Source organism: Triturus cristatus, chromosome 4_1 (genome assembly GCF_964204655.1).
Source record: "Triturus cristatus chromosome 4_1, aTriCri1.1, whole genome shotgun sequence".
Classification (NCBI taxonomy): Eukaryota; Metazoa; Chordata; class Amphibia; order Caudata; family Salamandridae; genus Triturus; species Triturus cristatus.
Genome location: NC_140585.1, coordinates 404,731,956 through 404,748,396, shown reverse-complemented (window position 1 = coordinate 404,748,396; position 16,441 = coordinate 404,731,956). Strand labels below are relative to the sequence as shown.

The following is a 16,441-nucleotide window of genomic DNA, read 5'->3' as shown; positions in this document are numbered from 1 at the left end:
AGGCACATTACGTCTACTACTGGCAGCAGGACCCAGCTGATATTCCTCATGTGGCGGTAGAGGCGGGCGCGGTGCACCCAATACCGCTTAAAGCCATGATAGTCAATAGGCACACAATATTTGAGAAAGGAGAATTCAACACTGTACAAACCACGTCCATGGCCTGGCAAGAGTTGGGGAAACGAGCGCAGAAGTTGCTGTTGTATGCGCCGGGCATGCCATTACTGCATCATTCTGAACTTTCTGTCACTGAAGAAACTGGCACATTAAAGACCCTTAAAGACATGGCTATATTGACAATGGTGGATTTGTTTCCTGGGGGTCAGTTTCTGGCTTCAGAAAATATAGATACCAGGGGCAATGCCGCCACCATGCAACTGTTTGTTTACACTAGACTGCGCTCCACTATGCGTGCGCTTTATCCACAGTTTCCTGCAGAACCGCAGGCACTTGAGGAGTTGCAACTTATATATACTACCACATCTAGGGCTAAGCTGGTCACAAGACTATATTAGGCGTCACAGAGGGATGTGGTTACCATGGGCATGACTGCACTAGCTAAATGGAATGCTATACTACCTGCTCCACTTTCTGACGACGAGTGGTTTGGATGTTGCCGTCTAACTGGTCAGTTGACAGCGAATGGTAACTTACGATTGGTGCATTTTAAATACTTACATCAACTGTATTACACTCCAGCTCAGCTTCATAGGTGTGGGTTGCGGGATGCTGATAATTGTAAACGCTGTGGTGCACCTGGTGCTAATTTTTATCATTTGGCTTGGGAATGCCCCAAGGTGTATGCATACTGGAGATCAGTCACACAAATTCTACACCTGATGGTAGAGATACCCATAGAATGTGCTCCACAATTATGTCTACTGGGCGCAGTTGCTAATATTAAGGCATCTCATAGGAGGTTTGTGGCTATAGCACTGCTGTTGGCTAAACGCAGGGTTTCTATGTGCTGGGGAGGCAGACCTGCGCCTACCACTAAACTATGATTACAGGACCTGACATATTGTCGGGATCAGCTCACATGTTATGCGGGGGAATTGCCTACAACGTCCAAACCATGTGATATCTGGGGTCCACTTACTGCCTATCTATTAGTGGTAACTGCTATCTGATGTCCGTTATTTCTGTACGAATACTTTGCCCTGCACTGTCATATAATGCCCTTTTAATTACTGTCATGTCTATATATGCCTGTACTACCGAGTTTTGTAACACTGTGTCATGCTAAATGAGTTGTATAATATGTCTATGCCGTACCAATGCATTGATTTGCATAATTGTATGTTGTTCATTACTTTTGAAAATGCACAAATAAAATAAAATAAATAAAAAACAATAACTGCAAGCGAAAGGCCATTGAGTCTTGGGTCATAAAACATAACCTGGCTGTTCTCCGTTACAAGAGAAACACATCCCTGCAATTAGTTAAAAAGATTTTAAGATATTTAAATCATGGTGTCAGTACATATTTACTGCTTCTGCTGCTGCAGTACACAAAGGAGTTGCCTTATTCTTTTCTAAAAAATTGGGCATAAAAATCCATAATCATGCTTCAGAATCCAGAGGCCTTTTGTTGTGGGTTATTTGCTTAATCACCTCCAGAAAACTTACCAAAGTCAATGCTGACTCCCCATTGAGGATGACCCCACTCTATATGTGGATCTACTTTTAGCCCTATCTCCTATGAGAGGCGAAATAATTATGGAGGGAGGTTTTTTAATTTTATTCAAAATCCAGCTCTTGGCTCTAAATGAAATTGTAAGCAGAATAAAAATCAGACATCAAAAATATTCTCCAGATATTTGCCAGATTTAGATTTTCACAACCCTTGGAGGAGAAAACATTCGGATAAAGTTCTCATGCTTATCCTTGAGGCACACAACCAGCTGCCCAATTGGATATTTTCCCAGTTTCAAATTCATTAGAAGGTAACAAACAACGTTTTTCCAAAAGTGCTTCTCAAATCTTTAAGCAATTGAATTGAATTGAATTGAACATTACCACTGAAAGCTAAGCAAATCAAGAGATGGATATTTAACAAGCTGTTCCTGAAAGATGAAATTTGGTTACAAAAACACCTAAATTATTGTAGATGATTTTTCACAACAAATATCAAGTCGGTAGATTTGGCTATAGTATGGGATACTTTTAATGTGACACTGCATGGACTGATTATTTCCCATGAGGGAGCAAGTAGAAAAAAGAGAAAAGAAAAATAGAAGATCTAGAAGCAAGGGTCCAGCTCTCCAAGCAGAATCGAATATTTCATAGCTCATTGAGAATCACAGAAGAGTGGCACATGGCTAAAGAGAACTTGAAGGATCTCTAACAAAATGAAATTCAATTCAAGTACAATTCTTATCTGTATCAGTATTATGATGAGAGTGAGCAGTCAGGGAAATACCTAGTTTGGGTAGCAAAGCAGACAACTACGATAAAGGAAATCAACTTATTGCAACAACCCCATCACAAATATGAATAATTTTGCTGAGCTGCAAGGCGCAGTAGTTGACCATTATACAAGTATTTATTCTACACAACAGGACATACATCTAAACCACTAGAGTCTTGTTATCAAACCCCAATTTGTCTTTGGCAGCCACTTCTTAAATATTATACACTTTTCTATAGAAGTGGTATTAGCGATTATCAAAATCTTCCAAATGGAAGGCTGTTTGGAGCAGTAGTTTCCCAGCTGAATTTAGCAAGAACAGTTCAGGAGCACATTTACAAATGCATAGCAAATAATATTCTAGAAGATGGGAAGGTCCCTGACTCATTTGATTTAGGTATAATAGGGAAATTCCTAATACCCAGTAAAAACCCAGAAGATCCCAACTCCTGCCATCCCAGAATACTCCTAACCATGGATTATAAAATAATGGCAAAATTGCTAGCTACAAAAATAACTATAATTTGAAATACCTGATCCATCATGATCACACTGGGATTATAGCAGGCAAACAATCATTTGACCTTGTATTCTGGAAAAGGCTATTTGCCAAATTTGGCACATTTGGATTTATACCCAAGTTTAAGAAGTCAATGTTCAATTTATATAAAGGAGCAAGAGCCAAGATAATCATTAATTCATAACTAAGCAGACCCACAAAGGAACCATACAGGGCTGTGTGTTATCACCCATTGTATTTTTTTTTCAGATAGCCCCTTTGCTGTTGCATTTTCCAAAAACTCAAATATTGTCTCTCTGCTGACTGATCAACCCCATTTAAATAATAGATCATAAAAGTATGTCACCTACCAAAAACTAGGTTAGTAGAAAAATAATAAATCCAAGAGTGAAACATTGCTCTTCAGTTCCTTTCAAGATGCCCTACTGTAACAATCCAAAATGTTTATAATGATACGGCCAAAATGTATTTGGTATTTAAGGGATTAATTCCTCATCAGAACTAGCAGACGTATATGATTTAACTTGTTTTTATCAGAAACAAAAGCCAAATCCCTGAAGACTCACTAGTCTACCCTACCCTTATCAATAACGGGGCATGATGCCCTAATTAAGATGTCATTAATGTCCTTTACAATTTTCTGTTTACGGCAACCGTATTTATTATATATCACAATTTGTTTTTGCAAAGAGAAAAGCATGTTGATTAATTTGGGTTAACTTTGCTTCCAGGATGTTGTTACGCATATTATACTTGTTGAAATTGGATGGTGGACTTGCATTACCAAACATAAAGCTACAATACATTTCTGCTTCGATAGCTCCAGGTTTAAGACTCCACATGTGTCTCAAAGGTGCTTTGATAATATTCTTCTACTGGAGATGCTGCAGATACGAAATGGAATAATATTTTGTGTTTGTCTAAATCACCCAAAAAGTAAGATATATTAGCTTTTCCGAGGCTTTTCTAAAGGAAGGAGCAGTTCTTAAAGTATTTGTCTAAATCCTTTGTCAACTCAGAATCAAGACTATAAGATCTAGTGGTGGCTGGAGAGGAAAAATTGCTCACTGAAAAAGAAATAATTAAATGACAAAAACATGGCATTATGGAAAAAACTGATTTTGTCACTGGCACAGTATGGAAACATTGGTACACTTTTAAGGAAATACAAATCAGGGAGAAGGGATATGGAGGCCATTCCAAAACAACTTGCTACCTTCAAAAGATCGACCACTCTTCCATTAATGTAGCGGAAACGTTGGTACATTGTTGATTGGAAAATACTCGAGGACAAGGTCTAGATAAATGGTATGAAATCCTACTGGAAATCCAACATTAAGGGCCTCATGTAGGTAGCCAAATACCGGTCGGTAACGGCCGATTTTCGGTAATTATACCGTTACCGACCGGTATTTTGGCCATTGGTATGTAGGGGTACAAATTTTGCTTTCGGAATTTACCGAATCGGTAAAATTACCGATTCGGTAAAAAATACCGACTCATTACCTACATACCAGTTACCACTTCTAAAATACCGATTCGGTATCGTTCGGTATTTTAGAGGTGGTAACTGGTATGCTACCTACATGAGGCCCTTAGTCTATTGTTGCAGAATAAACAAATAAGGGAAAGTAAAGCCCAAATTAGCTTAACAGTAGAATCTTGAACACAATCAATTAATTAAATGTTGGTGTCATTCAAGAGACTAACTAAAGGGGTATGCAGTTCTTTGCAAAATGGCTTGTTTATAGAACCCCCATATTTCTCCATAAGACTGGCAAGATAATTATGCCTAATAGACTTAGATGCTCCACGGGGGCAGAGGGAAATTAGGTGTATTTAGTATAGCTCTGCCTGAATATTATTGAATTTTGAGGAGAAGTCTTTGCTTTTACAGAATTTAAATTGGATGTCCCCTTTCCACACAACCCACTGATAGTATTGGCCGCATAGTTATTACACCTAGATCATTTTCCTCAATGTGCTAAGTGATTAATCGTATTTTAGCCATAAATAATCTATTTGTATACGGATTGTCCTTCCAGAACTCCATTAAAAACTGAATATGAGTTTGATTGATTGTAACTTTTAATTCTCGGACATATAAAAATAGAAAATTTAAATAAAAACCCTGATGATGTTTACTGATCAACACTTCTGTTTCAAGGTAATAGTAATAAATTGTATGCAGTAATCTATGCAACAATTATGTCATGTCTAAGCACTGTAAATAGCAGGGATGACTATTACTCAGTTTAATATAGTGCTATAGCCTGTTGCTGAGGGAAGTAGCGGTTGTTATAGGTCCTAAACTTGAGAAATAGCCTAAGAGGAAGAGGTGCTTATTTACTGACTTCTGAAGGACGGAGCATCTCCACCGGGAACACTCCAAAAACAAAATATGTACTTTGATTAAATGTTCCTCATCAGAGAGGACAAGCAGGACAAACTGAAAAAATCACCAATGGTGGAGCCTCTCAAACGTTTGCGGAAATGTGAAGTTAAACAATAAAAGAAACATGTCTGGGCATTGTTCGACTACCTGGATGGGCATCTACTGCCATTAACAGACAACAGGCTTTAAAATGCATTAATATAAAATAATATAAGGGATAAAGTACCCTCTGCTGTACATTATAAGGATACTGCGAGTCACCAAGGAGTTCCATAACCATATAGAGGAACTAGGCCAAAGGCTGAGTTAATTTATAACTATATGGAACTCTGAGGTGACTTGCAATATCCTTATCACCTACGACAGGGGGTACTTTATCTCATGTTATAAATGGAATCACCATCACGTTTCCCACAAACCTCTTAAAAACTTAGTTCATAGCTCTTTTATTTGAATGAGAAAGCATGTTTGCAAACATGAAGAATAAAAACAGAACAGAACCTCTATTGCAAAATTAAACACATCTGTCTGCTTCCTTGACCGGTGGTGTGCAGCGGTTGTTCGCGGGTTCACCCAGGTGTCCCGGGCCTAATTTCTCCGTCGCATCTTTGTTTTCTTGGTCTCCCGGGCTTCGGGCTTCGGGCTTCAGGCTCGGGAATGTGGCAGTGCTGGCCTGGCGGACATGGTTTGGCCCAGGGTCTGCTGGGAGGTGTTTGCTGGACGCAGCAGACGTTATTCGCCTGGATAGGGGTGCCGCATTCAGGATCTCCTTCCAGGGCACGTCAGGCAGAGTTAGTCCCTGCCAGCTGCCCCGTTCTTCGAGCTTCATTACAGGAGGCTCTCAGGGGGGTGACTACAGGACACAGATATTGTATTGTTGCAACAACCCCCTGCAGATCACCTCTGTTTACCCAGCTCTTTCTTTGCCATCAGTTCTCACTCTGCCCATGAGCTTCAGATGGACTAAGCACTTGGGTAGTAGGGAAACCAGCACCATTCTTCATGATAAACAAACTCCACGAAGAAGAGGAAAAGCGAAACTGAAATCGGTAAACCCAGATCCTGCGCAAGAGGAGCAAGTAAGGCAGTGGGAGGTATTGAATGTGACTTACTACTCAGAATCTGCTAATTGTATCACCCTAGCTTCTTAAACAGTGGGTTCAGCTGGTAAAAGGGGCGTAGAGCTTCCTAGTAGGTAAGCTCTATGTAATAAAAACTTTAGTGTCCCGGGTGCCCCTGTAAACTCCTCCACGATTCTTCCTGCCCCCCATTTTTGGGAAAACCCTTTCTAAAAAATCTAGTAGGAAACAGGGGGTAGTCCATCTTTTATTCCTCAGAATTCTTGCTCAATATCGTCAGCGAGACAACAAAAAGAAGCTCACCAAATCAGAGTAACCCCATCTCTTTGATCCTCTTTTAAGGTGCATAATAAAGTCCAACAGGTTGGTCTAACTGTCCCGATCGCCCACTTCTTCGCCCGCTGGAATCCATTTGTCATCAATCAGTCCTAAACAATTGGACCTGGCTGCCATGTTTGTGGCTCTCTCGTCAGATATCAGAAATAAGTTTGCCGTCTCGGAGAGGAATCAGGCTGAAATTCAAGACTCCTGTGAGACTTTAGAAGCTAAGATGTATGCAATTACAGAGAGAATCTGTGCTATGGAAGCTACAGTGGTGGACCTCAATAAGGTAGTAGGGATTCATCGGACTGAGATTCAAACTTTGGAAAATGGCAAAAAAGATATGCTAGACAAAATTGAGGCACTAGAAAATAATGTGAGGTGGAACAATATTAAGGTTCGCAATGTCCCAGAAGGCCTAGAGGAGGGTAACATTAAAAGCTTTATTATAAACATATTAAAAGAGTTTATCCCCACTATTGATTCCCACGACCTAGAGGCTGATATCCAGAGAATTCATAGAGATCCTTTCTACAAAAAAGCAAATAGGAAAACCCCCAGGAGAATCTTGGTTCATTTTAAAACCTATACTTTAAAGGAGCGAGTCCTGTCCGAGGCTTTAAAAGATGGGAGTTTTTCTAAAGGGGAGTGGAAATTCCGGATTTGATCGGATCTCTCAAAAATCACGCAGGATAGGCAGTGGGAACTGGGAAAATTTATGCCGACTTTAAGGTCTCTAGGGGCAACAGTCCAGCTGAGGTTCTCAGCCCTCCTTAAAGTTATGTGGAACAATAAAATGTTCAATTTTAGGGATCCCAAGGAGGTAGGGACTTTTACGGACCAAGTAAAGGGCTAGGGTTAATTTGTTATTCTTTTGTTGTATTTGCTACATTTTGGAGAGCGGGGCAAGCTCCATAAGGTAGTCTTTCATCTTACCCATGTTATTTTTGGGGAGGGTTCACTTGGGCCGAGGGGGGTCACAAGAGCAGCAATTTAATTATGTATTTCACTGGGTGGGGAGCATATTAGGGAAAAAAGAAAAAAATTATTCACTTCTTGGCAACACTAAATGAGATGAGAATTAAGAGAGGGGTAGGTCATGGCCTGGTTGGGCTGGTCTCCCGAGCTGAGAGATCTAACCTGATAAAACCCATATACTAATGCCTGTCCCAATTAAAATACTAACTTGGAATGTTAATGGCCTCAGAGTAGCGGGTGGACGTAGGAGGATCCTGCATTATCTGAGTCAATCTGACTGTGATATTATTTTGCAAGAAACTCACTTAACCATTGATGAATGGGAGTCTGTTCGTGTTAAACAAAAGTGGATTGAAAATTCACTTCATCCTACCCAAACATGCTGCACAAAAGGAGTAGCCCTTATTTTAAAAAAAATCGGCAAAGGCTACCCTAGGGACCTATAAGGTGGATGTTAAGGGGCGTTGGATCATTGCTGAGGTTAAGATTCATAACTAAATGGTCGTTGTAGTGGGCTACTATGGTTCAAACATTGATGATGAGGCCCCTCTAAATTCCATATACAACCATTTACTACAATCTACGTTCCCTATTATTATGGGAGGGGACTTTAATGTTCTTCTGAATCCTATCCTTGTTAGATCCAAAAAGGCGGGAGCAGTAGCATCTAAAATGGGCTCTGTTATCAGAGTCCTCATAGAAGATCTAGGTTTAGCAGACATATGGAGAGTAAAAAATAAGGCAATAACTGGCTCCTCACCTTTTACACTTAATAACAAAAAATATGTCCATTCGTCCAGAATTAACTTTTTTTTAGTAGATAACAGACTGATTAACTGTGTTAAAATGGTAGCACACATTCCGGAGCATCTCTCTGATCACTCTGCAGTCTTGATGGATCTACTAATAGAGAGAACTCTGTTTGTTAGAAGATGGGTTTTTGATAGATCTTTACTCTCCGACACATCGGTAATAACACAACTTAAAAATGATACCCTGTTATTTTTTTAAACTCATGATTCTTCTGCCCCTTCACATGTAGTATGGGATGCCTATAAGGCATTTATAAGAGGGAGAGTTATTAGTTTGGCTGCTAAAAAGCATAAGGAGACCAAAGCTATGATAAGACAGCTGGAAGAAGATATCTCAGTTGCTCTGAGTGAACTTACTCAAAAAGGTGATGGGGAGCAGAGGGACCAGACTAACAAGGTCTTAGCTAAAAGACAGGCACTGGCTGATTACCTTTATAGCATCATAAGGAAAAGATGGGAGGCTAGCAAACTAGCTAATTATGAATATGGAGAAGGATGTGGGAAGCTCCTGGCTTGGAACTCCGCATTAATCAGACCAGGAATTTAATCAAGGAAATGGAATCAGTCTTTGAGTCCTTCTTCCAAGATCTATATACAGAGGACCCGGTATTGTTTGACTCCCAGATAAAAGAGTATATTGACATAACAATACCATTGCTGACAGATGAGCAATCTTTAGGGTTTAATCAAAAAATCACATTAGAAGTATTGGAGACCACCATGAAACGCCTAAAAAGGGGTAGCGCAGCAGGGTTAGATGGTATTCCTAACGAGCTTTACATCTCGCTTGCAGAGGAAATGACTCCTGTTTTGGTTTAACTGTATTTTTTTGACTGGCCTCCCAATTCCTAAATCCTGGGATGAGGCTGCTATCAGCTTAATCCTGAAGCCCAATAAAGATCCTAAAAAATGTGAGTCTTATAGGCCCATCGCCTTGCTGAACTGCTACAATAAAATCTACGCGCAAATTTTAGCTGGGAGATTAAATCAGGTAATGGGCTCCCTGATTGACCCTGATCAGAAGGGGTTTATTAAGGGTCATCAACTTCATGATTTAACTCACAAGTTGATCGGCGCAATCAATAGTGCCTCCTCAGAAAAGCTACCTCTTACCATCTTTGCGTTTGACGCAGCTAAAGCCTTTGATAGGGAGCACTTGCCTTTTCTTCACCATATGATTCACATTTATGGGCTAGGGGATAAATTTGTTAGGGCTGTAAATAACATCTATAAAACCCCCACAGCGAGGATAGTGGTTCATGGGAATTTAACCAGTTCAATCAAGTTGGACCCGGGAACTAGACAGGGTTGTCCACTTTCCCCATTACTCTTTGATTTGTATATCGAACCCTTGGCATGTAGTATTAGGGCCAGCCAGATCTTCGCTCCATTTGAATAGAATGGGTGGGTAAAAAAACTAGCCCTTTATGCTGATGATTTGATGATTTTTACAAGGGAGAGTCCCAGTATCCTACCGAGTTTAGAGCAGTTAATGAGCAGTTGTTTCGGAAGGTTTCCAGTTATTTAATTAACCCCCAAAAAATCGAAATGATGTCTTATAATTCGCAGTCAAATGTCCCAGTGGTCAAACAACAAATTAGATGCCTATGTGTACAGATAACACATGACATTACTTGGTTAGCTCAGGTAAATTTTGAATTAAAAATAAAAGAGGCAGGAACACAATTAAGATCTTGGAGTAGCCTTCCACTTTCCATCTTGTGCCGTTCCAATTTGGTTAAAATGTCAATCCTGCCTACGTTTACTTTTATCTTTGATGCAATCCCTTTATCCTTTAACTATAACATTGTAAAATCTCTACAGAGTGACATATCCAGCTGTCTTTGGGCTAATAAAGGAGTGAGGATCTCTAAGTTAGACAGGGGTATAGCAAGCTCTGATTTTCGCCTCTATTGCTGGGCCTTTCAATTAAAAAATATAAGATCCCTCCTGTTTGAATCCTCCTGCTTTCCTCCCTTTCTCCACGCTGTGTCCAGAAATATCTCCTTGGGTGGAGATGGGTTTATTTTTAAGCCCGGTCATCCCACATTAAACACATTAAAAAAAAAAGTTAAACTGAAGGTACTGAGATCAGCCTGTGAGCTCTGGTATCAGGTCAGGAAAATTCTTAAGTTCCCGTACTACAGCGCTGGCGCCCCTATTTGGAACTCTCCCGGTACACCTTTGTGTCTTAAGGATAGTTTGTCAACCCTATTACTGGAAGAAGACATTACGAAATGGGGCCAATTGTTGCAAAACAATAAACTACTCTCTTGGGACTTCTTAAATAAAATTTCGAACCAGAGGTTATAAAGATTCAAACTCTACCAACTATCTAGTTGGGCTGCAAAGATTGGGATAGAAGGGGATGGAGATGGTGAACATGAAAACATCCTCTTAGGTCTGCTCCATCACATAAAAAGAATGCTCTAAATGGTACTGGTTGCTAGTGAAAGGTGAGCCCCCAGCAACACCGATGAAGGAGCCCTGGAGAAGAGACCTTCCTTCGATCGACATAGCATCTCTATGGCAAGTCTCGATGCGCACTTTATGGAGTGTTGTCAAAGCTGCTCCCCTAATAAGAAATTATTTGTTTACACTCCACAGGGCTTACTGGACCCCCAAGAGATTGCCAAAGCTGGGAGGTGTAGGTGTGAAGCCCTGTTTGAAGTGTAGTCTGGGATATGTGGACAATCTGCATATGTTTCGGCAGTGTTCTCGGATTCAAGGCTTCTGCCACGATGTTGGTAAGACCTTGTCAGAGGTTTTGGGGTAAGAAATTGAGGGAAACCTGATTTTGGTTATTTTTGGAGTCTTCTTAGAGGAGAGTACAAGTTGTAAGCTAACTAAACTCCAAACCTCGCTGTTATTTATTTTATTCCTTCTGGCTAGGACAGAAATTTGCTTTAAATGGGTTTCTCCTCAGCCTCCATTATTTTTGGATTAGGTTGATTCAGTTAAAAGGGTATATAAGTTGGATCATTGCTGTTTTTCGAGAAAAATAACTCGATTTTGGGTGGCCTGGGATGAATGACTTAGTAAGTTTGGTAATGCAACATTTCAATAAAGTCCAATGATTATTAAATAAGAGAGATTATGGGAAGAAGGTCGAATTGGGGGAAGTGGATATAAACTCAATCCTCCTCTACCTAATAGTCTTGCGGTTGGCCATTCAAGGAACCACGGAGGTGGCAAAGATACAGGTAAGACCGTGGCCTCCCTCTGAGGGAACCAGGGTGGAGCCTATATGAGTTTAAGGACAATCTGCTTATTTATAAATGAGGACAAAAAAAAATTAAACACATCTAAAACCTGTTAGATATTTGTTGCAAAAAGATACTAGAAACATTTCAATATAAGTCACTTTTTTAAAAAAGCTGCACAGCTCGGAATGTGCAGAAACATGCTGAAAGATTTTAACTTTTATATAGTTATTTAAGGAGTGACAAAAAGAAGCTTCTTTCTATTTGTTACTGTAACCTACAAAAAAGAGCAGAAGAAAGAAAAGCAATGATTTATATTCTTTGCACAGGTGCTCAATGACCTGACCTGCCTTTCACTGCGACTGTTGGCTCCGGCAGCAGGCATTGTGACATCAGAACTCAATTGTAATAAATTATTACAGTTGACTTCCGAAAACTTTTCGTTATAAATGGAGACTAGGTGCATCACTAGTCACGGATTATAACGAAATTAGAGACAGGTGTTTATCCAGGAATTGAAGAATCCCATGTTTTAAAGAGCTATTCAGCGGCACAGACAAAAGGATGTATGACTGTTCACTGCGACCCATTTGTGGACCTTGCCAAAACCATGTAGTAAAGTCAATAAAAGTTCATGTTTTCATTTTATTTAAAATATCTTATTGATTTATCTGCACTTTGACAACATTGATGCAACAGAGTGGTGACACCATATCATACAAATTAGAGAACCAAAGCCGCAATATCAAAATAACAGTATAACACAAGAGAGGTTAGCGACCTTAATAAGTGAGGAAGGATAAAAAAGAAATTTAAAAAAATGAGGTGCCAGGTTATTGATGATCTGTGGACTCACAACTCTATCCGCCACAGCATCTAAATCCACCCCAGCTCACATTTGGCTTGAATCTTTCTTTACTGGATCCCTCTTGAAAGCTCTAAACCATAAATATTCAAGAACTGCTTAAAGCAGATAATAGCCAGTGGAGGTTTAGGGTCAAGCAAAAATTGCACAACCAAAACCCTAGCCATCAGAGTCATGAAGAAAAGAATATCCTTCAACTTTAAGCGTACTTCATATGATGTACCAAAGATAATCAGCTGAGCGGATGGGTAAATGTGACTTAGGGTAACGCTGGAGATCCCCTCCCAATATTGCTGTAATACACCACATAAGTAGAAAATATGCAGTGTCTGCTACCACCATACGACACTTAAAGCATTCTGAACTATACCAGCAACCCCAGTTAAACAGGCAGTTCGGAGCATAATATGTATACTGAAGAACCTTGAAATAATGTATTTTCAGACTAGACACATTCACTAACTGACTACTCAACTGCATTGACTCACTAATACCATCAGCAGGCACTTGTAGTTCTAATTTACTAGTCCAGTTGGGGGCTAAGATGGATATATTGCTGCAGTGATCAACATTTAGGGCCTGATTCTGAGTTTGGGAGTGGAAGCGGGGCTGCACACCACCGCCCCGCTCCCACTACACTAAAGTCGTCTGGCGGGCTATCCTTTGGCGCTCCCATGGTGGTGCCTTTGAAAAAGGCCCCACATTGGGAACACCAAAGCCCATTCCTTCACGGCCTGGAATCTGCAGTACATGCCGTGCAGGAAAGGGGGTGCATGCACACAGGGGGGCACAACATGTGTCCCCCTGCATTCATCTCCATGGCCTGATGTTCCTTCACCCTCAGCCTTTTCATAGCGGGCTCACCAGCATGAAATGTCTGGCAGTGAGCAAACTCCTAATATGCTTGGTAGTGCTGCAACGGCACCACCAACATATTACTGCCTCACACCAATGCAACACTGCCAGGGAATGGTGGTTCCCCAGCAGTTGCAGTGGGCCTGCGGTCGTCCAACCTCCAAACTCAGAATAGGGCGTTCGGACCGCAGGTGCTGCGGTAGACGCTGCGCCGCCGCAGCGTTCGCCAAACTCGTAATTACTGCCTTAGTAATTTCTAGAATTGACTAATCCTACCTCTTCCATAGGTTCTGTTCAACAAATCAACACTCCGTACAAGGTACAGCTGTCCTGAATCTTTAACCTGTTTGTTAAGAAAATTCCTAAACTACTGAAAAGGAAAAGACCTAATACCCTGCAAAACAGCTGGCCGATGGGTTCAAGGCAAAACCTGGACCAGTCCACTGCTTGCAAATCATTAGAACAAGACAGAAAATCCAACAAAACCACAGAGATGTATAATGAGTGAGAGGGGGAATTGTAAATGTAGCCCTTAATCTTTGACACACCTAGTAAAACACCTGGAGGGTCTTACACTGAGTACACCTAAAGGGATCATGGAACCATACCCTTGGGCCAACTTAGAAATAAAGAGACCGCAAGTACCAGGATTCATGGTAGATCACCACTTGAGACATGTGCTCCGAGATAGCAGACCAATAATAGTACTTTAAGCTAGGATGTGACCACCACCTTTATCTTTTGGTAGGTGTAGGGTCCGTATTGAGCAGCGAGAGCATTTATATTACCAAATCAAGTGGGCCCAAGGCCTTTCAACCTCAGAGAGGAAAGCAACTGTTAAATATAAATGAATAGCTATGAATAAATGTATAAATCTACAGAGGATCACAATTTTGATCAAGTTACAAGACCTTCTGGTAGCCTGTTTCATTGCTCAAACAAGTGCCTAGATTTAACCAAAATAAGTTCATAGTTCAAAGACACAATTTTCTTGACCACTGGAGAAAACCGGACTCCCAGATATTTTACTGTATCCATATATACCTCACCAGCTTCGGGACTATATACACCTTTCCGTGCTTAATTTTTGTAATGATGAGTTCCAGTACTCACACCAAGACGAACACCAAGACTGTTTATTCTTGAATTACACTCATGTCTCTTTGATCCACTGACAGACACTCCCTGCACAATTTATCTCACTCTTGAGGGCTCCTGTTTTCTGCCTTTAAGATGGTTTTCTCCATCTTTCCACATTGTTTATTTTTCTCTCTCTTGGTCTCAGTAAACGTCTGATGCAGACAAATAAGTGCTGGTCCCCAAACAAGAGTGCTGGTGGCCCCCACAGGGAACCGCCAGCTCAAATTAAGCACTGGTTTTGTCAGTTACAAGTTGTCTCGAGTGTCAAAAGGATGGCAGGAAATGTGGAAGGGAAAAATCTTGGGAAAGTACTCACATTCATGTAATCGTAGAGGCGTTCGTAAGTCAGGCTAGATGGTAATAATATATCTGAAGGAAAGCACTGCGAATACTTCCGGGCAAAAATGTCCCTCTGGTGGTTTCCCCAAAACTCCTCCAGTCCCTCTCTTTCGCGGAGCTGGGTCTTGATTGACTTGAAGTGGAACAGTGGGATTCTGAAACAGAAACAGACACACATCTATCAGCCTTTAATAATCCCCGAACAGGCTTTTTCATTCTCTTAAAATTAATACATCATGTGGGCAGGGACTGCCAGTTACCGAGTACCTGCACTTCACAGCAGGGATGCAGCACTCGTAATGAGAGAGTACTGGCACTTCTTACTGCTGCCCTCCCAAGACTGCTCACTGCAACATGTGAAACTGATGAAAGGTTTGCCCTGGCCTCTTACCTCTCCAGGCATGTGCTCAAATGAACACACACCAAGGACAGCAGCAGGAACCTCATTGCAGCCCCTGCACTGGAACGAATGGCCGCTTAAAGTGGAGTTTGTAGTTTTTATACCTGGCCAGGTCATGCAGCGCTTTCATTCAGGTCAATCGATGAAAGCAGGTCACGGATTTGGCACAAATGTCAGCAAGCTACCCTGGAACTAAAATGACGCTTTAAGCAAATACTGGCAGTCAAGGTACGAACGTGTGAAGACCTGTGGTCCTTCAACGGGCGCTTGGGCGTCAGGTGAGCAGCCGCATTTTGTATTACTCTGTAGCTAAATTACTAGGTACCGCAGAATACCCAAGTAAAGTGCATTTGCATAATGTGGTCTAAAATCACCGTTTTCCAGGCCAAAAGGGAGAGAAAATGCAAAACCTTTTTAGCAGTACGAAGAAGGCCAACACCTAGCACAGTGTTTATTTCATTTTGAAATGACAGCTGAAGGTCAAACTTAACTCCCAGATTTTTGACTGCCTCAGATTGCAGGCCTGGTGGGGGAGCCCCATCTAGCCAGATAATTTGCCAGTCTGAAGAAAAATTGCGGCCGAAGCAGAGAACCTTGGTCTTTTCTGCATTACAGTTTAGTTGGTTCAAGTGCACCCCTTGGAAGACTGCCGTAAGACAAGGTTGAATGGAATCTGGAGTAATAACTCCACCTTTACTAAAGGAGAAGAGGAGCTGCGTATTATCAGTGTAGGAAATTTTTGCACCAAGGGACTCTACCAGGGAAGCCATCAGGGCCATATAGATGTTAAACAGCGTGGGGCTAAGGTCAAAGCCCAGAGGGACACCCCACCGTAAGTTGTTTAATGCCTGAGGAGAATGGAGGCGTCCACACTTCCTTACTTCTCTCTTCCAAGAAAGACTTCAGCCTTCATTTGACCTGAAGGCGAGAGAGGCGGCCCGAATGGGACACCGTATCAAAGGCTGCTGATAGGTCTAGTAGGATCAGAGCAGCCTTACCCCCTGCCTCCGGAGAGATGACACGCATAGTGACTCAGCAGTGTAGAGTAGAGGGGCATAGAGTGCATGGAGTGGAGTGACATAGAGTAAAAGTGTGTTTCGCTGGATTTAGACATTTAAATCAAG

At 41.2% G+C, this 16,441-nt stretch overlaps 1 protein-coding gene across 1 annotated transcript in view; it reads right to left on the bottom strand.

The window, feature by feature from the left end:
• LOC146855020 (cathepsin E-like) overlaps positions 1 to 15,383 on the bottom strand; it is a 251,150-nt gene extending 235,767 nt beyond the window's left edge. Inside the window, exons 1-2 of the mRNA XM_085652500.1 lie at positions 15,309 to 15,383; positions 14,895 to 15,072 (exon numbers count right to left, since the gene is read on the bottom strand). Coding sequence (XP_085508626.1) covers positions 14,895 to 15,072; positions 15,309 to 15,364 — 234 coding nt within the window. The 5' untranslated portion in view covers positions 15,365 to 15,383. The remainder of the gene's footprint in view (positions 1 to 14,894; positions 15,073 to 15,308) is intronic.
• Between the last annotated feature and the right edge of the window lie 1,058 nt (positions 15,384 to 16,441).